Source organism: Megalobrama amblycephala, linkage group LG7 (assembly GCF_018812025.1).
Source record: "Megalobrama amblycephala isolate DHTTF-2021 linkage group LG7, ASM1881202v1, whole genome shotgun sequence".
Taxonomy (NCBI): domain Eukaryota; kingdom Metazoa; phylum Chordata; class Actinopteri; order Cypriniformes; family Xenocyprididae; genus Megalobrama; species Megalobrama amblycephala.
The window spans coordinates 48,951,748-48,968,240 of record NC_063050.1 but is presented as its reverse complement, the minus strand read 5'-3'; the positions used below and the strand labels follow the sequence as shown (position 1 = coordinate 48,968,240).

At 35.2% G+C, this 16,493-nt stretch overlaps 1 protein-coding gene across 1 annotated transcript; it reads left to right on the top strand.

The window, feature by feature from the left end:
* The first annotated feature begins 7,472 nt into the window (after window positions 1–7,472).
* On the top strand, window positions 7,473–16,493 carry si:ch211-132g1.1 (T-cell surface antigen CD2). The gene is made up of 5 exons (XM_048197938.1): window positions 7,473–7,748; window positions 9,223–9,516; window positions 9,632–9,868; window positions 13,040–13,192; window positions 14,075–16,493. Exons 1-5 carry the CDS (start codon window positions 7,691–7,693, stop codon window positions 14,368–14,370), a joined length of 1,038 nt encoding a protein of 345 aa, XP_048053895.1. The 5' UTR covers window positions 7,473–7,690; the 3' UTR covers window positions 14,371–16,493.

Sequence of the window (16,493 nt, the reverse complement as noted above, 5' to 3'; positions counted from 1 at the left end):
ACAAACCTGATTCCAAAAAAGTTGGGACACTGTACAAACTGTGAATAAAAACCGAATGCAATGATGTGGAAGTTTCAAATTTCAATATTTTATTCAGAATACAACATAGATGACATATCAAATGTTTAAATTGAGAATATGTATCATTTTAAGGGAAAAATAAGTTGATTTTAAATTTCATGTCATCAACACATCTCAAAAACGTTTGGACAAGGCCATGTTTACCACTGTGTGGCATCCCCTCTTCTTTTTATAACAGTCTGCAAACATCTGGGGACTGAGGAGACAAGTTGTTCAAGTTTAGGAATAGGAATGTTGTCCCATTCTTTTCTAATACAGGCTTCTAGTTGCTCAACTGTCTTATGTCTTCTTTGTCGCATCTTCCTCTTTATTATGCACCAAATGTTTTCTATGGGTGAAAGATCTGGACTGCAGGCTGGCCATTTCAGTACCCGGATCCTTCTTCTACACAGCCATGATGTTGTAATTGATGCAGTATGTGATCTGGCATTGTTAAAAATGCAAGGTCTTCCCTGAAAGAGACGACGTCTGGATGGGAGCATATGTTGTTCTAGAACTTGGATATACCTTTCAGCATTGATGGTGCCTTTCCAGATGTGTAAGCTGCCCATGCCACACGCACTCATGCAACTCCATACCATCAGAGATGCAGGCTTCTGAACTGACGCTGATAACAACTTGGGTTGTCCTTGTCCTCTTTAGTCCGGATGACATGGTGCCCCAGTTTTCCAAAAAGAAGTTCAAATTTTGATTCGTCTGACCACAGAACAGTGTTCCACTTTGCCACAGTCCATTTTACAGTTTTCACTTATTGCATTCCTTTTTTATTCACAATTTGTACAGTGTCCCAACTTTTTTGGAATCGGGTTTGTACTTTTACTGCAGTAAAAGGAAACTGAATTTTAAAAACTATGGATCACATATTTTCTGCAGGTAGAACTGAAACATGACAGTAATGCAGTTTTCATAATGCCATCAACTGTTAGTATTTTACAGTCATTGCGCTTTCGTTGACTATATGTTCATGTTGGATAGAAAATTAGTGCTATGTTTGACAGAATGACTATTTTGAATCAGATTTGCTGTGTTTTGATAGAGTTAGTATGTGATGAAAACGGTTTTTAGCATTTTGAAATGTAGAGTTCATGTTTATTTAACAAAATCTGGTTTTGGGCAGAAAATTAACTATTTGGCTAATTGTGTGATGTATGTGTGTTGCTGTGTTAAGAGTTTAGGAAAAAGTACTTTAAGTATTGGTAAATGCTTGTTAGCAATTGAAAAAACTGTAATATAAAGTGTTAACTAATAGCCTAATAATTATTCAACCCTACTTCTCTCTTTGGGTTTTTAAAAATCAGGTGTTCATCTGAGTGGTCTAAGAGCTTGCTTAAAAATTACACATTTGGAATGGAATCCACACACACACAAAAAAAAAGACTAGATTCTATTTTCAATTTAGACTTTTTTCCCCTATTCCAATTTATTTTCTGTATATAGAATATCTGTACAAAAACTATAGGCTCATCTGGAAGTTATCATAAAATGCAGATTAATGTGATTAATGCAGATTAATTTCCACAAGAGATCAGCAGAGACATTAAATGACTGTGCATGCTTTTTTTAAGAGGCTTTCTATAATAAAGTGTGTGGTAATGCTATTCCAATTATAAGACTCCATTGTGCCACACAGAACAAATCTGCTTTAAGTGAAGTTCTGTAGGGCACAAAATTGTATTTTGTTTTGACAGACAGAAAGAAGCTTTGAAAGAAAAACTTCTCTACAAGTGATTCAGATGTAAAGGACATCAAGATTCTGTTAGCTGAAAAAGTTAAAGCAGCTTTAATAACTCCATCGACAGTGTCTTTCAAGGACGGATCTCTGTTATAATGCTATAGTTAGTTCACCTGCTGGTGTTGACATGAACCTGTATTATGTTAATGCAATAAGGTTCTCTAATATGGAGTCAAATCAATGCCACATATATTTGCAAAAGAAGATATTGCAAAAGAAAAATAAAGTATCGAGCAAAAAAAAAAAAAAAGGCTTCTTGATCTGTGTCTCAAGTCCACGCCCCAGTTTCTTGACTCCACCCAATGTCAAAACAATGCCATGAAGTGAAACGCACAGAAAAGTGAAGTGCAAATGGAAAACGGTATTGCCAACTCACTTGACTGAAATGCAGAATAAAAGGAACATTGCAAATAGATTAATGTGACCATGGAAAATTTGTTGTAAAATCATTGCTGCAAAACATCTGTTGCAGAGATAAAATAGGATCAACGTTCTTAAGCTTCTTTTACAGCGCTCAGATTTTTGTAATTAATTATATCTTTATTTTTTGCTCTACTTTTCTTTTTCAATTCTTTATTTTGGTTTACAAAACAACTTTTTTTGCTCAATACTTTATTTTTTCTGCAAAACTTTATTTTCTTTTGCAGTACTTTATTCTTTGGCAAATATATGTGGCATGGATTTGACTCCACACTCTACCTCCCCCTAGAGTTTTAAAGCTACAATCACCAAAATTAGCTCAGACCTTCAGTGTGAAATAACTTGGAAAATCAAAAGACTTGAAATCAAAAAAAAAAATCCCATAGACTTATACTGACGGAATGTTCAAATGAACCAATAAATGTTCAGCTTCATTATGCTGAATAAACCGCTTTTGTGAAGAAATAGCTTAATTTAATGAATCAACAACCTGTAAGATAATTTTCAACATTTTTTACACTAAACAATACTTTTAACTATATGTAGATATCACCTTGATAATATTTTTTAAGAGAAGGCAATGGGAAAGTCACAACAGGTAGGATTCATTTACGGTATTACCACCAGCAAATGTGTAATATTTAATAAGGCATTGTGTAATGTTGAGTGTTGTCTAAAGAAAATAAACAATATCAATGTTTTCTTTGGCTTTTTTTTATTTTTTATTTTTTTTACCAATTATAATAAAACTTGAATGACTATGACTGCCATGATGCTGATATAATGCATTTTAATAAATACAGAGAAAATTAATAATTTAATTATAAATATTGTGTTATATTGTTGTTTATTAAAAAAATAATAAAATAATAATGTGTTCTCTATATGACTTCCAGGTTTCAACAAATGAATTAGACTTGAATTGTAATGATTTATGACTGCTGTGTATGCCTAATTTTATTTATTTATTTATATGTTTATTTTTTCCTTTTATTTTTAATATTTAAAAAATATTAGTGTGCTGCTACATGTCCATATTGTGTAACAATCAGAGTGTATGCGTGTTGTGCACCCACATAGGAGCATATTTCTAATATGCTCTTTAAATAACAAAACAAAACAAAAACAAAAAGTACTGCAGGATTGACTTTAGACCAGGTTTTTGTTGGTCAATGGTGCAGTCGTTTTCAGTTGCCTTAAAATAGCAACATGCCAACAATGCACCTGAACACACCTCATTTTCAGACCAGCACAACCATGGGCAAACAGATGATGGAAGAAATATCTTCATTTAATGAATCGACAGCCTGTTAGCTTATCTTCAACATTTTTACACTAAACATTTTACACTAAACAACTTTCAAATATATGTAGATATTACCTTGATAATATTTTTTTAAGAGAAGACAGTGGGAAAGTCGTGACAGGTAGGACTCATTTACAGCATTACCACCAGCAAATGTGTAATATTTAATAAGGCATTGTGTAATGTTGAGCAATATTGTATATTGTCTAAAGAAAATAAACAATATCGATGTTTTCTTTGGCCTTTTTTTTCTTTTTTTACCAATTATAAGACCCGAATGACTATGACTGCCATGTACTATGATGCTGATATAATGCATTTTAATAAATACAGAGAAAATTAATAATTTAAATTATAAATATTGTGTTATATTGTTGTTTAATGAAAAAAAATTGGGTGTATGATAGGGCCCTTAAACTTAAAACATTCAAAAACTTCAAGATTGCAAAACTACTTAAAACTATTTGCTATTTGCCAGGCTTTCTCAAGCCAACATCAAAGTTTAAAATGACTATTTTTAAAATCTAGTTATCCAGATTTTTTTTTTTTACTGTACAGACCCTCTGCATATGGAGAAGACTTACAGAAAACTATTAAAGTCCTATTAAAGTGTAGTCAATAATTTTATCTCTTAAAAGACATCTTTGATTACCAAAATTATATTTAAATGTTTTTTTTTTTCCCCTTGTGAAAATAATTTATTCATAAAATACAGAGTCGGCGCCAGAGCAGATCTACTGGAGGGGCATTGGGTCATCGGCGGGGGGGCACTGCAGTTTAAGAAATATTTTTACGCAGTGGCGACATCACAGTCCAACACAGCAGAAATGCAATAAATAAGAGAAACACGTTTTATTATTATTATTATTATTATTATTATTTGCGAGTTTCGTTTATTCTTGTTGTTGTTAATTTCTATATCATGTAGCCGCGTTTCCATTACACATTTGCGCAAAACTTTTGCGATATTTTTTTAACCATTTCGTTATTTTGGCTTGAAATTTCGTTTGTGGGAAATATGAACTGAATTTAGAAATGCTTTTGAAATTAAAAACGTTGCGTTTAATAAACAAAATGAAGACAGCGTTTGGAGTGGAGTCACATTAAAAGGCAGAAAAGGCATAAAGTTATGCCCTCTCTCTACTCGAAATTCAGCTCAGTCACAGCGTAGGGCTGTCCTGGAGGCTATACGCAAATAAATGCAGTTTACCCATCTCTGACATGTCAGAAATAGTTCATCCACCTCTCAACAGTTTATGCACTTCCAGAAAACCATTATGTAGGCCTATCACTGGTTATAAACATTAGACAACATAGCCTCCATCAAAAACACCCCTTTACAACATATAAGTAACAGGACAGGACCGCTGACATAACTGAGGCACGCATTCGGGCAGCAAGTAGCCAATTGGATAAGCCACGCACCAGGCAGAAATGACATAAGCCAACACGATCACATGAGAATGCGTATCAATAGTACGAGTGTGTAATCTCGTAGAATATAGGCAAATAAATTGCCATAAAGTGCGTACCATAAGCACGCCAAATTCTACGAGATTACAATCTCGTACTACGCATTTTCGTGTGATCGGGCTCATATCTTACCTGTAAGACTTACAGGCAGCCAAGTATAAAACACATACACAATTCTACTGATTAGTAGGCCTTATCAAAGCCAGGGCTGGCTTTAATAAGTGAAATGAACAAACGACTTACCCTCAGAAGAGTTGCAGGCGAGTGTTTTCGTAAATCCATTTTTTGTCTATAATTAGGCTAACAGTTAGCGCTAAATGTCTATGATAAAGACGGACAAACTGAAATGGATTATGCGCGCAGCGCGCTGAAAATCAACAAGTTTACTCAGCGACCAATAAGCATTGACCTGTGATGACCAAGCCTAGTAACATGTCATGAACAACCAAAATTAATGTTTTCCCCGTTGATTTCATTTTATTTCATTTAAGTTACAATTTGTACATTTAATATTAAAAGAATAACTAAAAGTTATTTTTTGGGGGGGGCCACGCCATGGCCTGTGGTAGGAGGGGCATCAATGACCGCTAGGGGGGGGCACGGCCCTCGAATGCCCCACCATAGCGCCGACACTGATAAAATAGCTTGAATGTTGCCCACTTGCTTCATTTAGTATATGTGGAAATTATGCTGCCTACATGTGCTCTCAGAATTATGAGTTTCCTATAGGTGAAAAATTGCATATGAATGCCCTCTCATGTCGAAACTTGAATGTGATAAGCTCATAGTCATGACTTGGGAAGTGGGAATGATCAAATTTCCTACAGTAAAGATGATTGATTTAAAACCATCATTAAAGACATGCAAATCTCTCTGTCATACAATACAATGATACAATGAATCCAGGTCTTGGCAAAAGATGTAGCATAATAATGTTTGTTAATGTTGCTCATTGCTAATTGTATATTAGGGAGTCCCTGGGTTGAAAACATCTAATCTAAAACAAACTACATACAGATCACATGCCTTAAAGAGGACCTGTTATGCTTTTTACCAACTCTTTTTAGTGTGTAATGTTGCTGTTTGAGCATGAAAAAAAGGTCTGCAAAATTCTAAAGCACAAAGTCACTCCAAAAGGAGTTATTCTCTATATAAGGGCACACTTTTTCTGAACTCCCTGAAATGCCTCCATTCAGGCGCGCCGTTGGCACGGGGGACAGGGGGGTCAGGACCCCCGCAGTTTTGAAAAGACAGAAATCGACCCCCGCACTTTTGATAAGGGCTGCTTCAATCAGTCACAATATATCATCTTTTAGCCTAGGATATTTTCTTTCAAATGAGACCATTTTCACGTTTCTGTGAGCTTTCGTTCGTAAATAATCAACTGTTTTGTCGCAGATGTGAAGAAGAGGAAATGCGCTCTCGAACGGAGAAACACGCGATCTCCAAGCAATCGATCACAGCGTGCTAACGTTTTAGGACGGGTCGATGGTATATAAATCGTGGCCGAACATTAGCGTTTGTCAATCAAGCCAAACCATCCATTTAGAAACCGAGAAATTTGACACTTAGGTAAGGAGGCTGATCTCTCAGGTTGACGCGCGAGCTGGCTTGACTGAAGTTTTCGTGAGTATTTGTAGTTTATGGATTTTGATTTCGGTAATCTATAAAAGAGATATCTAAGATGGCATCTATAAAAGAGATATCTAAAAGCGAAACGAAAGTTATTGCCTCGACCGGCGACACATTTTGGAGGACCCACGAAAGGAGACCTGCTCGTTTAATTGGTATGTGTGTACTGTAATACTGCATTTACAAAGCTTATCAGTGCCATGCACTTTGATCGCGAAAGTGAAAGTGCCCTTTGCGGTCGCATCGCGGTGCCCCCGCGTTCCCATTTCTCTCAATGTGAACCGTGAGCTCCAGTCCAATTTAGAGCACTGGTATACTTCATTTCCCGCATTCACCCCACCTCCACCCCCCGTTACTGACAGACTGGGAAGAGAGGAGCTGCAACAATGTCAAATATGGGAAAAATCATGTGTTTTTTGATATTCAGCCCAAAAATAATATCAAGAAAAGGGCATAACAGGTCCTCTTTACATATAATTTCTATATTTTTATTTAGAACAAAATTAAGGCATTTCAATAGAAAAGTTGCTCACAAGATGGCAGCATTGTATGCCATTTAAATTGTCACACAATTATGTATTTAAGCCACCAGGTCACTGGTACAGACATGCAAACCATTTTTGGGTCGTGATCCACCAGTTGAGAACCACTGTCCTAGATCCAGTATAAGATAATGTGCAAAGCATCCAGAGAAAACCTTTCTATTTACAAATTATTTAAAAATATATAAAAATATATATACTTTAAATCAGTGCTTGACAGCTTTCTAGTCCGCTGGATCAAGATAAAAATAGCTGTCCAACATCTCAAAACATCAGATGCATTCTATATTTGTTAGACAGAAACACCTGCTTCATACTGCAGCACATTAGATGACATTCTTCCACACCTGTGAAGCACCGTGTCAATTTTTTGCACAACTGACATCTTCAGTTCATGATTCTGTCTGCATAACCGCCAACTCTGATCACAAACAGGAAATTCTTTCTGTTTCCTCCAGTTGATTGTGAAAAGGTTCTGGAACATTTTCTGTGTTCAGACGAGCAATGAGCTGCCAACACAATCTGTTATTTTTACTCCTCTGTGGCTTCGCTGCACTCTCTGGTAGGTTGCGACTTCATTTTGTATAGATATGTTAATAGAAGTGGAAAAGCTGTTTTTCCTATCTATTTTGTATATATACTTTTAGTTGAGATCAAAAGTTACAATGTGAATAAAAGATATAACGAATAGTAATCCATATTAACATTTTTTCTAATGCTTACTGCATTATTTTATTACAACTCAATATTATAAATTACCATAAATCATGTTGTTTTGTCAATTAACTTAATGTAGGAACATCTGAATTCACTTTTGCCACCATCAAAGAAAGGCTAGTGAAGGCCATTTAAGTGTCAGATCAGTAAAATATCTCCTAAAGGCAATAAATGCACTTCTACTGTCCTTTTCAGTCACTTTTAAATGCAAATCTAGTGACGTGTACGTGTAAACTACTGCAGTTTGTTCATGTCTACCTTTAATAGAAGACACTCACAGAATATTTAAGTATGCTGTCAAATTAATAGGGAAGGACAGTGTTATACTTCTTAATTGGCATTTATGGTTCTGTGAAGAACATGTAACATCCATGGAATTTTTCCATTTCACAAAACGTTCTTTGTTGTGGAAAAAGGTTCTTTAGATTATTAAAATGTTCTTCAAAATAAGATATTGTTCTTCTTCTTCTTAGAACATTTGACAAAGGTTTTTTTGGGCACTTTTTTTTAAATCTATCACTTAAACTCTTTTGGAACCATAATTATTAGTTTTCTCACAGGGATCTCAACAGAAAGTCTGTATTTCAGGAACTATAAGGTTTTGAGTCAAATGTCTTATTTAACAAATGCTTATTTTATCAAGCACTGATTTGTTGGCTTCAAACATCTATTTCAAAGCGGTCTTAAATTATAATAATTTTTTGTGAATATCCAGTATCATATTATTTTTGTATTATCTGTTAGATAAACAGGGAAACACAAAAGAAACACACTAACATACATAAAGACTATAAAAAGACTACAAAAAGTCACTACATAAAGAAAAATTTGAACTTAGAACAGTTGTCTTCATAGATATATAAATGTCAGGTAAGGGTATATATGTGGTAGTTTTACAAGTTTAAGTTCTTTTGGCCATAACAATGGTTTGGTATTTTTAGGTCACAATTTTGCTGGTATTATAATAGTTTTACTGTTTAAAGTCTGATTTAATAGGCTGCCTAATGCAGATCCCTGTTTGCGACACCTTACCTCATACAGTGTGACGACAGATCCTGTTGTTTTTGTTATATAGGAGTCAGTGAGTGTTAAATGATGTGTATCACTTTTTATGGTAGGAACAGAATATTGAACTGTGTCTAAGAGTTTTGTCTAAGTTTAGTGTCTAAACTGGAATTAACTTTTAAAAAGAAACCCATGCTGAGAATTATTCATTCTCTGTTTTTACGCTTTTTTTCTCATAGTGAACCAAATACATGTATGAGCAGTTGAACCCTGTTGAGTTTTATTAAATAATAACATAATTTAATTTATTATAGTCTCACAAAAGACATGTGGGAAAGAACTACTAGTGGGAACATCCTGCATCATTAAGATGACAACAAAAAACAACGAGAAACCTACTGAGTTCAAATGGACCCATGACACAAACGGCGACATTCTTCGCTTGAGAGATGGGAAAATCAAAAATGCTGAAGGTGTATCTAAGGAAGAAGATGGATCATTAAGATTTGAAAGTGTTAGTCTGAAGGACACGGGCACATATACATACACCGCATATAATTCTGATGGTACAGAGATTGGTAAAGAAGAAGTGGAAATTAAAGTATATGGTAAGATGAGAAATATTTCTACCCTGCCATCAAAATGCAAATAATAACAAAATAAGTTTGTATTTTTCTATAGTAGTTACAGTAGAAGGAAATAACCACCATGTTTCTGTTACAGCAAAGGCCCCTAAACCTACTGTGATGTTCAACTGCACCACCACCACTACTACTCTCATCTGTAACACGGGAAACAGAAAAGATCTGACTGTATCCTGGTATGAAGAAGGCAAACCCATCCCGAATGATAAAAACACACTGGTATTAACACCTACTCAATTACAGGGGAATAAATGGTACTCATGCAAAGCGCACAATCCTGTCAGCAAAGAAGAAAGTGAAAGAAAAACAGTATCATGTAAGTTATTTTTATTTCACATGCTTTTCATTCTTGAATGTACCAATTGAAAGTTATAATTAATTATTCAATCTTTATCTTTGTTAAAACTGCTCTTGCGTTGTCTCTAAGGAAATATAAAACAAAATCTAGCCCTTTTGGGTTTTGAACAGACCTGAACTTAAATATTGATGTAAAAAATTAAGATGTCCAGCTCCGGCAGCTCTGACACTTTTCACAATTTCACTTTTGCTTCATAAAGTTTATGCACTGGTTTTTGGTCTGGCTGTTTCCTGTTTTTGCTACTGACGTACAATCGTGAAACAACGACCGTAAAACAACAGTATTTTTCAAGTGCGCATTGACTCAGCAAAATGGTATTAAACTGTGTACTAACTGAAGAGAAGTCAAAAGTTTGGACACCCTGTTAAAAACTACTGTAAATAGGTATCGCAACTTTAGAATAACTTCCCTAGACTGAACTTGCTGAGATAACTCAAAAATCCAAGTTGTCACTTAATGTAGTTTCACATTTCAAGTTAAATATAACTTAAAATTAAGGCAGCACCAACACTTACTTTTTTAAAAATTGAAACTAATTATTTTTTTTTCTTTACAGTGTTCTTTATTCAACGTCAAAGTTAATTAAAACTATGAAATGACACAAGTTTGGGAATTATGTATTGATGAAAAAAAGTTAAGATAAAATAAACAGGAGAAACTTCTTCCTTTATGTTGATGTAAAAGGTGGTGTTAATTACGTTTCGCCCGTGTCTATTAAACCTTTGACAAACTCATACCTGTTGTTGCGCTGAGCCAGAGAGAGCAGTTTTGAACCACACAGTAGTTATTTCTATGTTACAAATATTCATAGTATCACAGAAGTACTGAGAGAAAAGTTTAAAGTTAGGATAAAAACACTGAGACAATAGCGATCAAAATAGAGCAAACCATCTTTTGAAACTAACTTAACTTTGAAACTAAATAACGGTTGTTTAAATTACATTTTACGCCACTAAGTGGCAACAAGTTTGTCTGGCTATCACCAGACCAAGCTCAATTTAAAATTGAACATTGGTCTGGGGAGTTTGCTATGTATTTCCTACTGCACAAGAGGCGTGATCAACGAGCATTATTCATGCAATTGGATAGTCCTTCAACCAATCAGATCATGATCCAGGTGACGTACTTTTGCAGAGCGATGCGAAAACTCCAGACAGGCTTAGTTTGTATTGGTTTGTAGCATTGATCAGCGGTTTGCAGAAGCAGCAATGGCATCGAGTGATTTTTGCAGGTTGTGCAAAAAAAACATGAAAGTGAGTGGTATTTACACCCAGTCGAGCAATTTGTTTGCTAAACTAAAGAAGTCATTTAGCATCGTTGAGAGGTTAAAAGGAATTGGATTGACGGTCATGCGAGAGACGTCATCGTGTTACACCCACCCAGAGCCATAGAAAGAGATCTGTACCCGCCAATAGCAGGCAAGGTGGATAAAGCCAGTCTGTGATTGGTTCCCGCAAAAGTGTAACAGATGCAGCAGAAATGAATGTACGGGTTTCCAGACTGAGTTGCAGGGCGGAATCAAATCGCCGGCAGATCAGGCTGGGTTTACCCAGTCTAGCAACAAGTGACTGTTGTATACGTATGTCATTGAAAGGTGCCCTAGAATTGAACATTGAATTTACCTCGGCATAGTTAAATAATTAGAGTTCAGTACATGGAAATGACATACAGTGAGTCTCAAACACCATTGTTTCCTCCTTCTTATATAAATTTGATTTGTGCAAAAGAAAGGCGAATCTCAACATAAGACCGACTGTGACGCAACAGTTGGGATCATTAATATGTACGCCCCAACATTTGCATATACCAGCCCATGTTCAAAGTATTAGACAAGCCAGTTTTAACGTCTGGAGCAGCACAGCGAATCAACAGACTTTATGCAGGTAAGCAAGCAAGGACAACAGCGAAAAATGGCAGATGGAGCTATAATAACTGACATAATCCATGATATCATGATATTTTTAGTGATATTTGTAAATTGTCTTTCTAAATGATTCGTTAGCATGTTGTTAATGTACTGTTAAATGTGGTTAAAGTTACCATCGTTTCTTACTGTATTTATGGAGATCAGAGCCGTCGCTATTTTCATTTTTTAAACACTTGCAGTCTGTATAATTCATAAACACAACTTCATTCTTTATAAATCTCTCCAACAGTGTAGCTTTAGCCGTTAGCTACGGAGCACTATCAATTTAAATAATAAAAATTTAATAATAAAAAATCTATGGGGTATTTTGAGCTGAAACTTCACAGACACATTCAAGGGGCACCTTAGACTTATTACATATTGTGAAAAAGGGTTCTAGGGCACCTTGAATCATTCATTTGAAAGATTTGCTCAAAAAAAAAAAAAAAAAAAGTTTCATCTTCATCCAGTAATGAAGTCATTATTAATGAGTCATTGAATTCATTCAAAACCATTTTTTTAAATAATTTATTCAAATTAATGAAACATTTTTCCAGCAATTACAGTCCAGCAATTAATATTTTGTCAGAACCTCTAGTAAATTACATGTTATTTTGTTTAGTTTTAGGCCTATATTCAGAATTATGGGAGAATCTTGATCTCTATTTGAAATCAAAATATTGTGATTCTCATTTTATCCAGAATCGTGCTGCTCTAGTTGTGTTTCCATTCAAACTCAAAGGTATTTAAATTTGCCAACATGCTTGACATTTCCTCCACTTTGCAAGCAACAAAACGATGCAAAGTGAGAGAAAATACAACCCAGACTAAATTAAAAATGGTTCACTTTTGGTCCTGTATTGGGTCCTACTGTAGATTCCGGCCTTTTAAGCATTACTGAAGGAGGAACATGCATGTTGCACACTTGCTGATGCTTTTACTTCACTATCCAAAATGAAATGTATACATTTACAGAACTATATTCGCCTACAAAACTAATTCTAAGCATTTAAATGGTAGTTTTCTGATCAAATCGTTTTACCTAATTAAGAGAAAATTCAATAAAGTGTGTCCAAACATTTGACTCTCTCATGAAATAACATTGGACCGTACAGTATTTTGCATCATGCAGTTTGTAGGGTTTTAAATGGCTTAAAACAGATGTTTTTTAATGATCCACGTGTCTGTTAATTGATTTTATGACATCTGTTCCTGTCTTACAGGTGATGGCCCAGGTCTTACTAAACTCTTTGGCTTTGATTTCTGGCTCATGGTGGGCATCCTAGCTGGCGGAGGAGCCCTTCTATTGCTGCTAGTTTGTGTTCTCGTCATCTGTGCATGTCGAAGCTGTCATCAACGCACAAAGCGCATACAAGGTGAGCGACATCTTCATTGCCTCTAAAATAAATCAACGAGCATCTGTATTTTCAACAAAAGATCAAACTGAAGCTGTCGTTATCCATGTTGAGTTGGAAGAGTTCCACCACAATACGCAATGCCAAATTTTAAATACAGTCATTCAAATAAAATTATACAATTTTGAACTAAAACTATTATTGTACCTTCTCAAAAACTGGCTATTCAAAGCCTTTTACCACAGTTCTATTCTCATTTGTATTAGATTCAACATGACTCTGAGAATAAACTGAAAAAAAAGTTTAATGCTTAATATATGTACATTTTGAATATGTTAGGTCACTGTATTGAAAACTACTGAGACATTTTCCAGATCTCTTTGTTTAGGCACCACCAGACAGATCTGAAAAACAGATACAACCAAGCTCCACTTAATATCCTGTATACAAACATCTTTATGTGGTTTTCTGAGACAAAAAAACAGGTTTTCTAAGAATCCACACTTTCAAAATTGAGTAGAATAGCTTATTGGCAAATATATCATATTTACTGTTTGCTAGTATATATATATAGTATACTTGGTATTAATTTTAGAAAACTACTAGGATTAGATTAGTAAGTGCTCTGTTGGTTGCAGTGTTTACTTGGTTTCATGTTTTTAACAATTTCTTTATTTATGAAGATTAGCTACAACAGGATTACACAATCAAGAAGTTGCTATTAGTAGTTGCTATATAATTTAGTAAATATTATGTAAATAATTATTCATCTCTGACATTGGTCATCGTGCTCTCTAAAAAATCCCCATTAGTCCACCACTTCATATAACAGATCTAGATCACAACACGCAACTTGTAAAAAAAAAAAAAAAAAAAAATTGTAAAATTGAAACTATCTTCCAGATGAAGAAGAGTTCAGGCTAGCAGATCTTACCCCAGCACCTACCGGTACAAACAGATCCAAACAGACCGCTAGGGGGCAACCAGCGCCCCCCATCCCGCAAGAAGACCCCATGCCCTGCAACCCATCTCCGGAAACCCCGCCTCGAACCCAAAATCAACCCAAAGCCCAGATCCGTGCTAGACCCCCACCACCGCCTCAGGACGACGATGAGGAAGATCCGCCTCCTTTACCTCGCCCGAGGAACAAACAGCACCGAACCAAGAGAAATCAAGAGCCGTACCGACCAATGGAATGAGATGCCTGAATGTTCACTGAAGGATAGTAATATGGGACTTTCTTAGAGTGATTTTTATTGACTTAAAGCCATATTTTGATGGTAAGGGTGTCATTAAAGAAATGGTTTTCTAAAAATGACAATTCGATCATATACTCACCCTCATGTTGTTTCAAACTATTAGCTATTATTACGAAACTATTTTCTTTTTTCATCTTAGGCAGAATGTCCAAGCTGTTCTTGTCCATATACAAGGAAAGTAGATGGTGATTTATAAGCTTACCATATAAAAAAAGTCCTTACGAATTGTGCGCTATATTGTCTTCTGAAATCAATTTATGTCATGATTTACAATGCAAAATATTGACTTTTTTGTTAGCGATTAACAAAATTGAATCTTCCAAACCATGTTTTGTCTTACCTTAAATCATTATAAATATATATATTTTTCTCTTTATTTAGATTTTTAAAAAAAGTAATATAATTATTTATTAATTAGCATACAATAATTATTTACATTTTAGGCCCCGTCCACACGGAGACGAGTTTCAGTGTAACTGCACAAATTTTTTTACGGATAGGCGTTTCGTCCACACGGATCCGGCATTTTCGAAAGGTGAAACCGAAATTTTTTGAAACCGGGTCCCAGAGTGGAAAAATTTGAAAACGCCGGCTTGGCGTTGTCGTGTGGACGGGGCAATCCGTATATTTTCTGAAACGATGATGTCATCACCCCACGTGTCGACCCTAGTCAGACGCGCTAACACCACAAAACAGCACCAACAACAGCAATAGCAGACTCTACATGCTTGTGTTTGTGCTGCAGAAGCTAGTGAACCAAAATAAAGTGTTATTTCTAAGCTTTGCTAAAGTTTGTATTCAGCGCGCAAGGTTTATGCGCATGCTCCAAGTCTTCTTCGCTGCTTTAAGTGGATTTCTGCGGCAGAATTACAGCGCCACATAATGGTCTGGCATGTATACTACATCGTTTTGAGTCGTTTCAGTGGTTTCGTGTGGACGCAGATATTTTTTGAGACGAGGAAAAAAAAAGATCGGTTTAGGGTAAGCTCCGGCTTCGTGTGGACGTAGCCTTAGAGTTTTTGGGATTTCACGTAAACTGCATACTTTCATCATTCGTCTGTGTGTGTTTACGTCAAATCCGTAAATAAAGGAAAGAATGTTTATTATATATATACCAACCAAAAAGAGTTTGCAAGCAATAAGAGAAAGCTACAGTACCAGTAATAAAACAAGAATCAACATAGTTTCCATAGCATCCATTTGCTGTGCACTGACTAAGTTCACAAAACAATGTTTATGTTGATAACTGTAATACATCTCTTAACCAGTGATTTCTTTGGTCTATTTGCCTATAAATAGTCTTGCTAAGTTGTAGCTTCTTTAAAATAAATAATGAAAATAATTGATTTCAAAAGGTCAAAACAACAGTGGGATATAAGCTACTTACCTGCTCATATGACAGTTTCTTGGGAATTTCCGTCTGTCTTAAGTTACTTGGGAGAGTTTTGATGAGCTTTGCACTGAAAATGTGATCATCTGTAGACAACATGTCCAAACATGACCAAAACAATGTTCCTCCGCGAGTAGTTTTATAGTTCAACCACTAGAGGGCCAAAAGTTAGAGATTTAGAGAGTGGCGGAGAAAATTATAAATGAAAAACAACTTCAAATTTCAGTTTGTTTGTAAGGTGAGCGTGAGTAAATGATGGCAGAGTTTTTATTTTTATATGAATTATTCCTTTCAAGGTAATTTCACCCATGTTTTTATTCGTCGCTTTAAAAGTCTAATACAAAAGAGGTATTGAACATTATACTAACTCCTGTTACTGTGGATGCATTGTGTTTGTATTTATTATCTAGACAGTTGGTTATGTGATCTCAACATGGTTTTGAGAGAGAACCATACTTAGGTACAATTAACCAGATTTTTTCAGCTAATCTTCATATCATTCTTAGGGGTAAAACTTTCTTAGCGCAAAACAAAAGTGTATAGTTTGTCTATGAGCTGGTTGGTGCGTGATGTGTGATAAAACATTTTATTTTATATAGTAATTATTGTATTTTGTTTGTGTGTTTTTTTGTGAGACCATAAAAGAGGAAAATAAATGCATTTATATATGTAA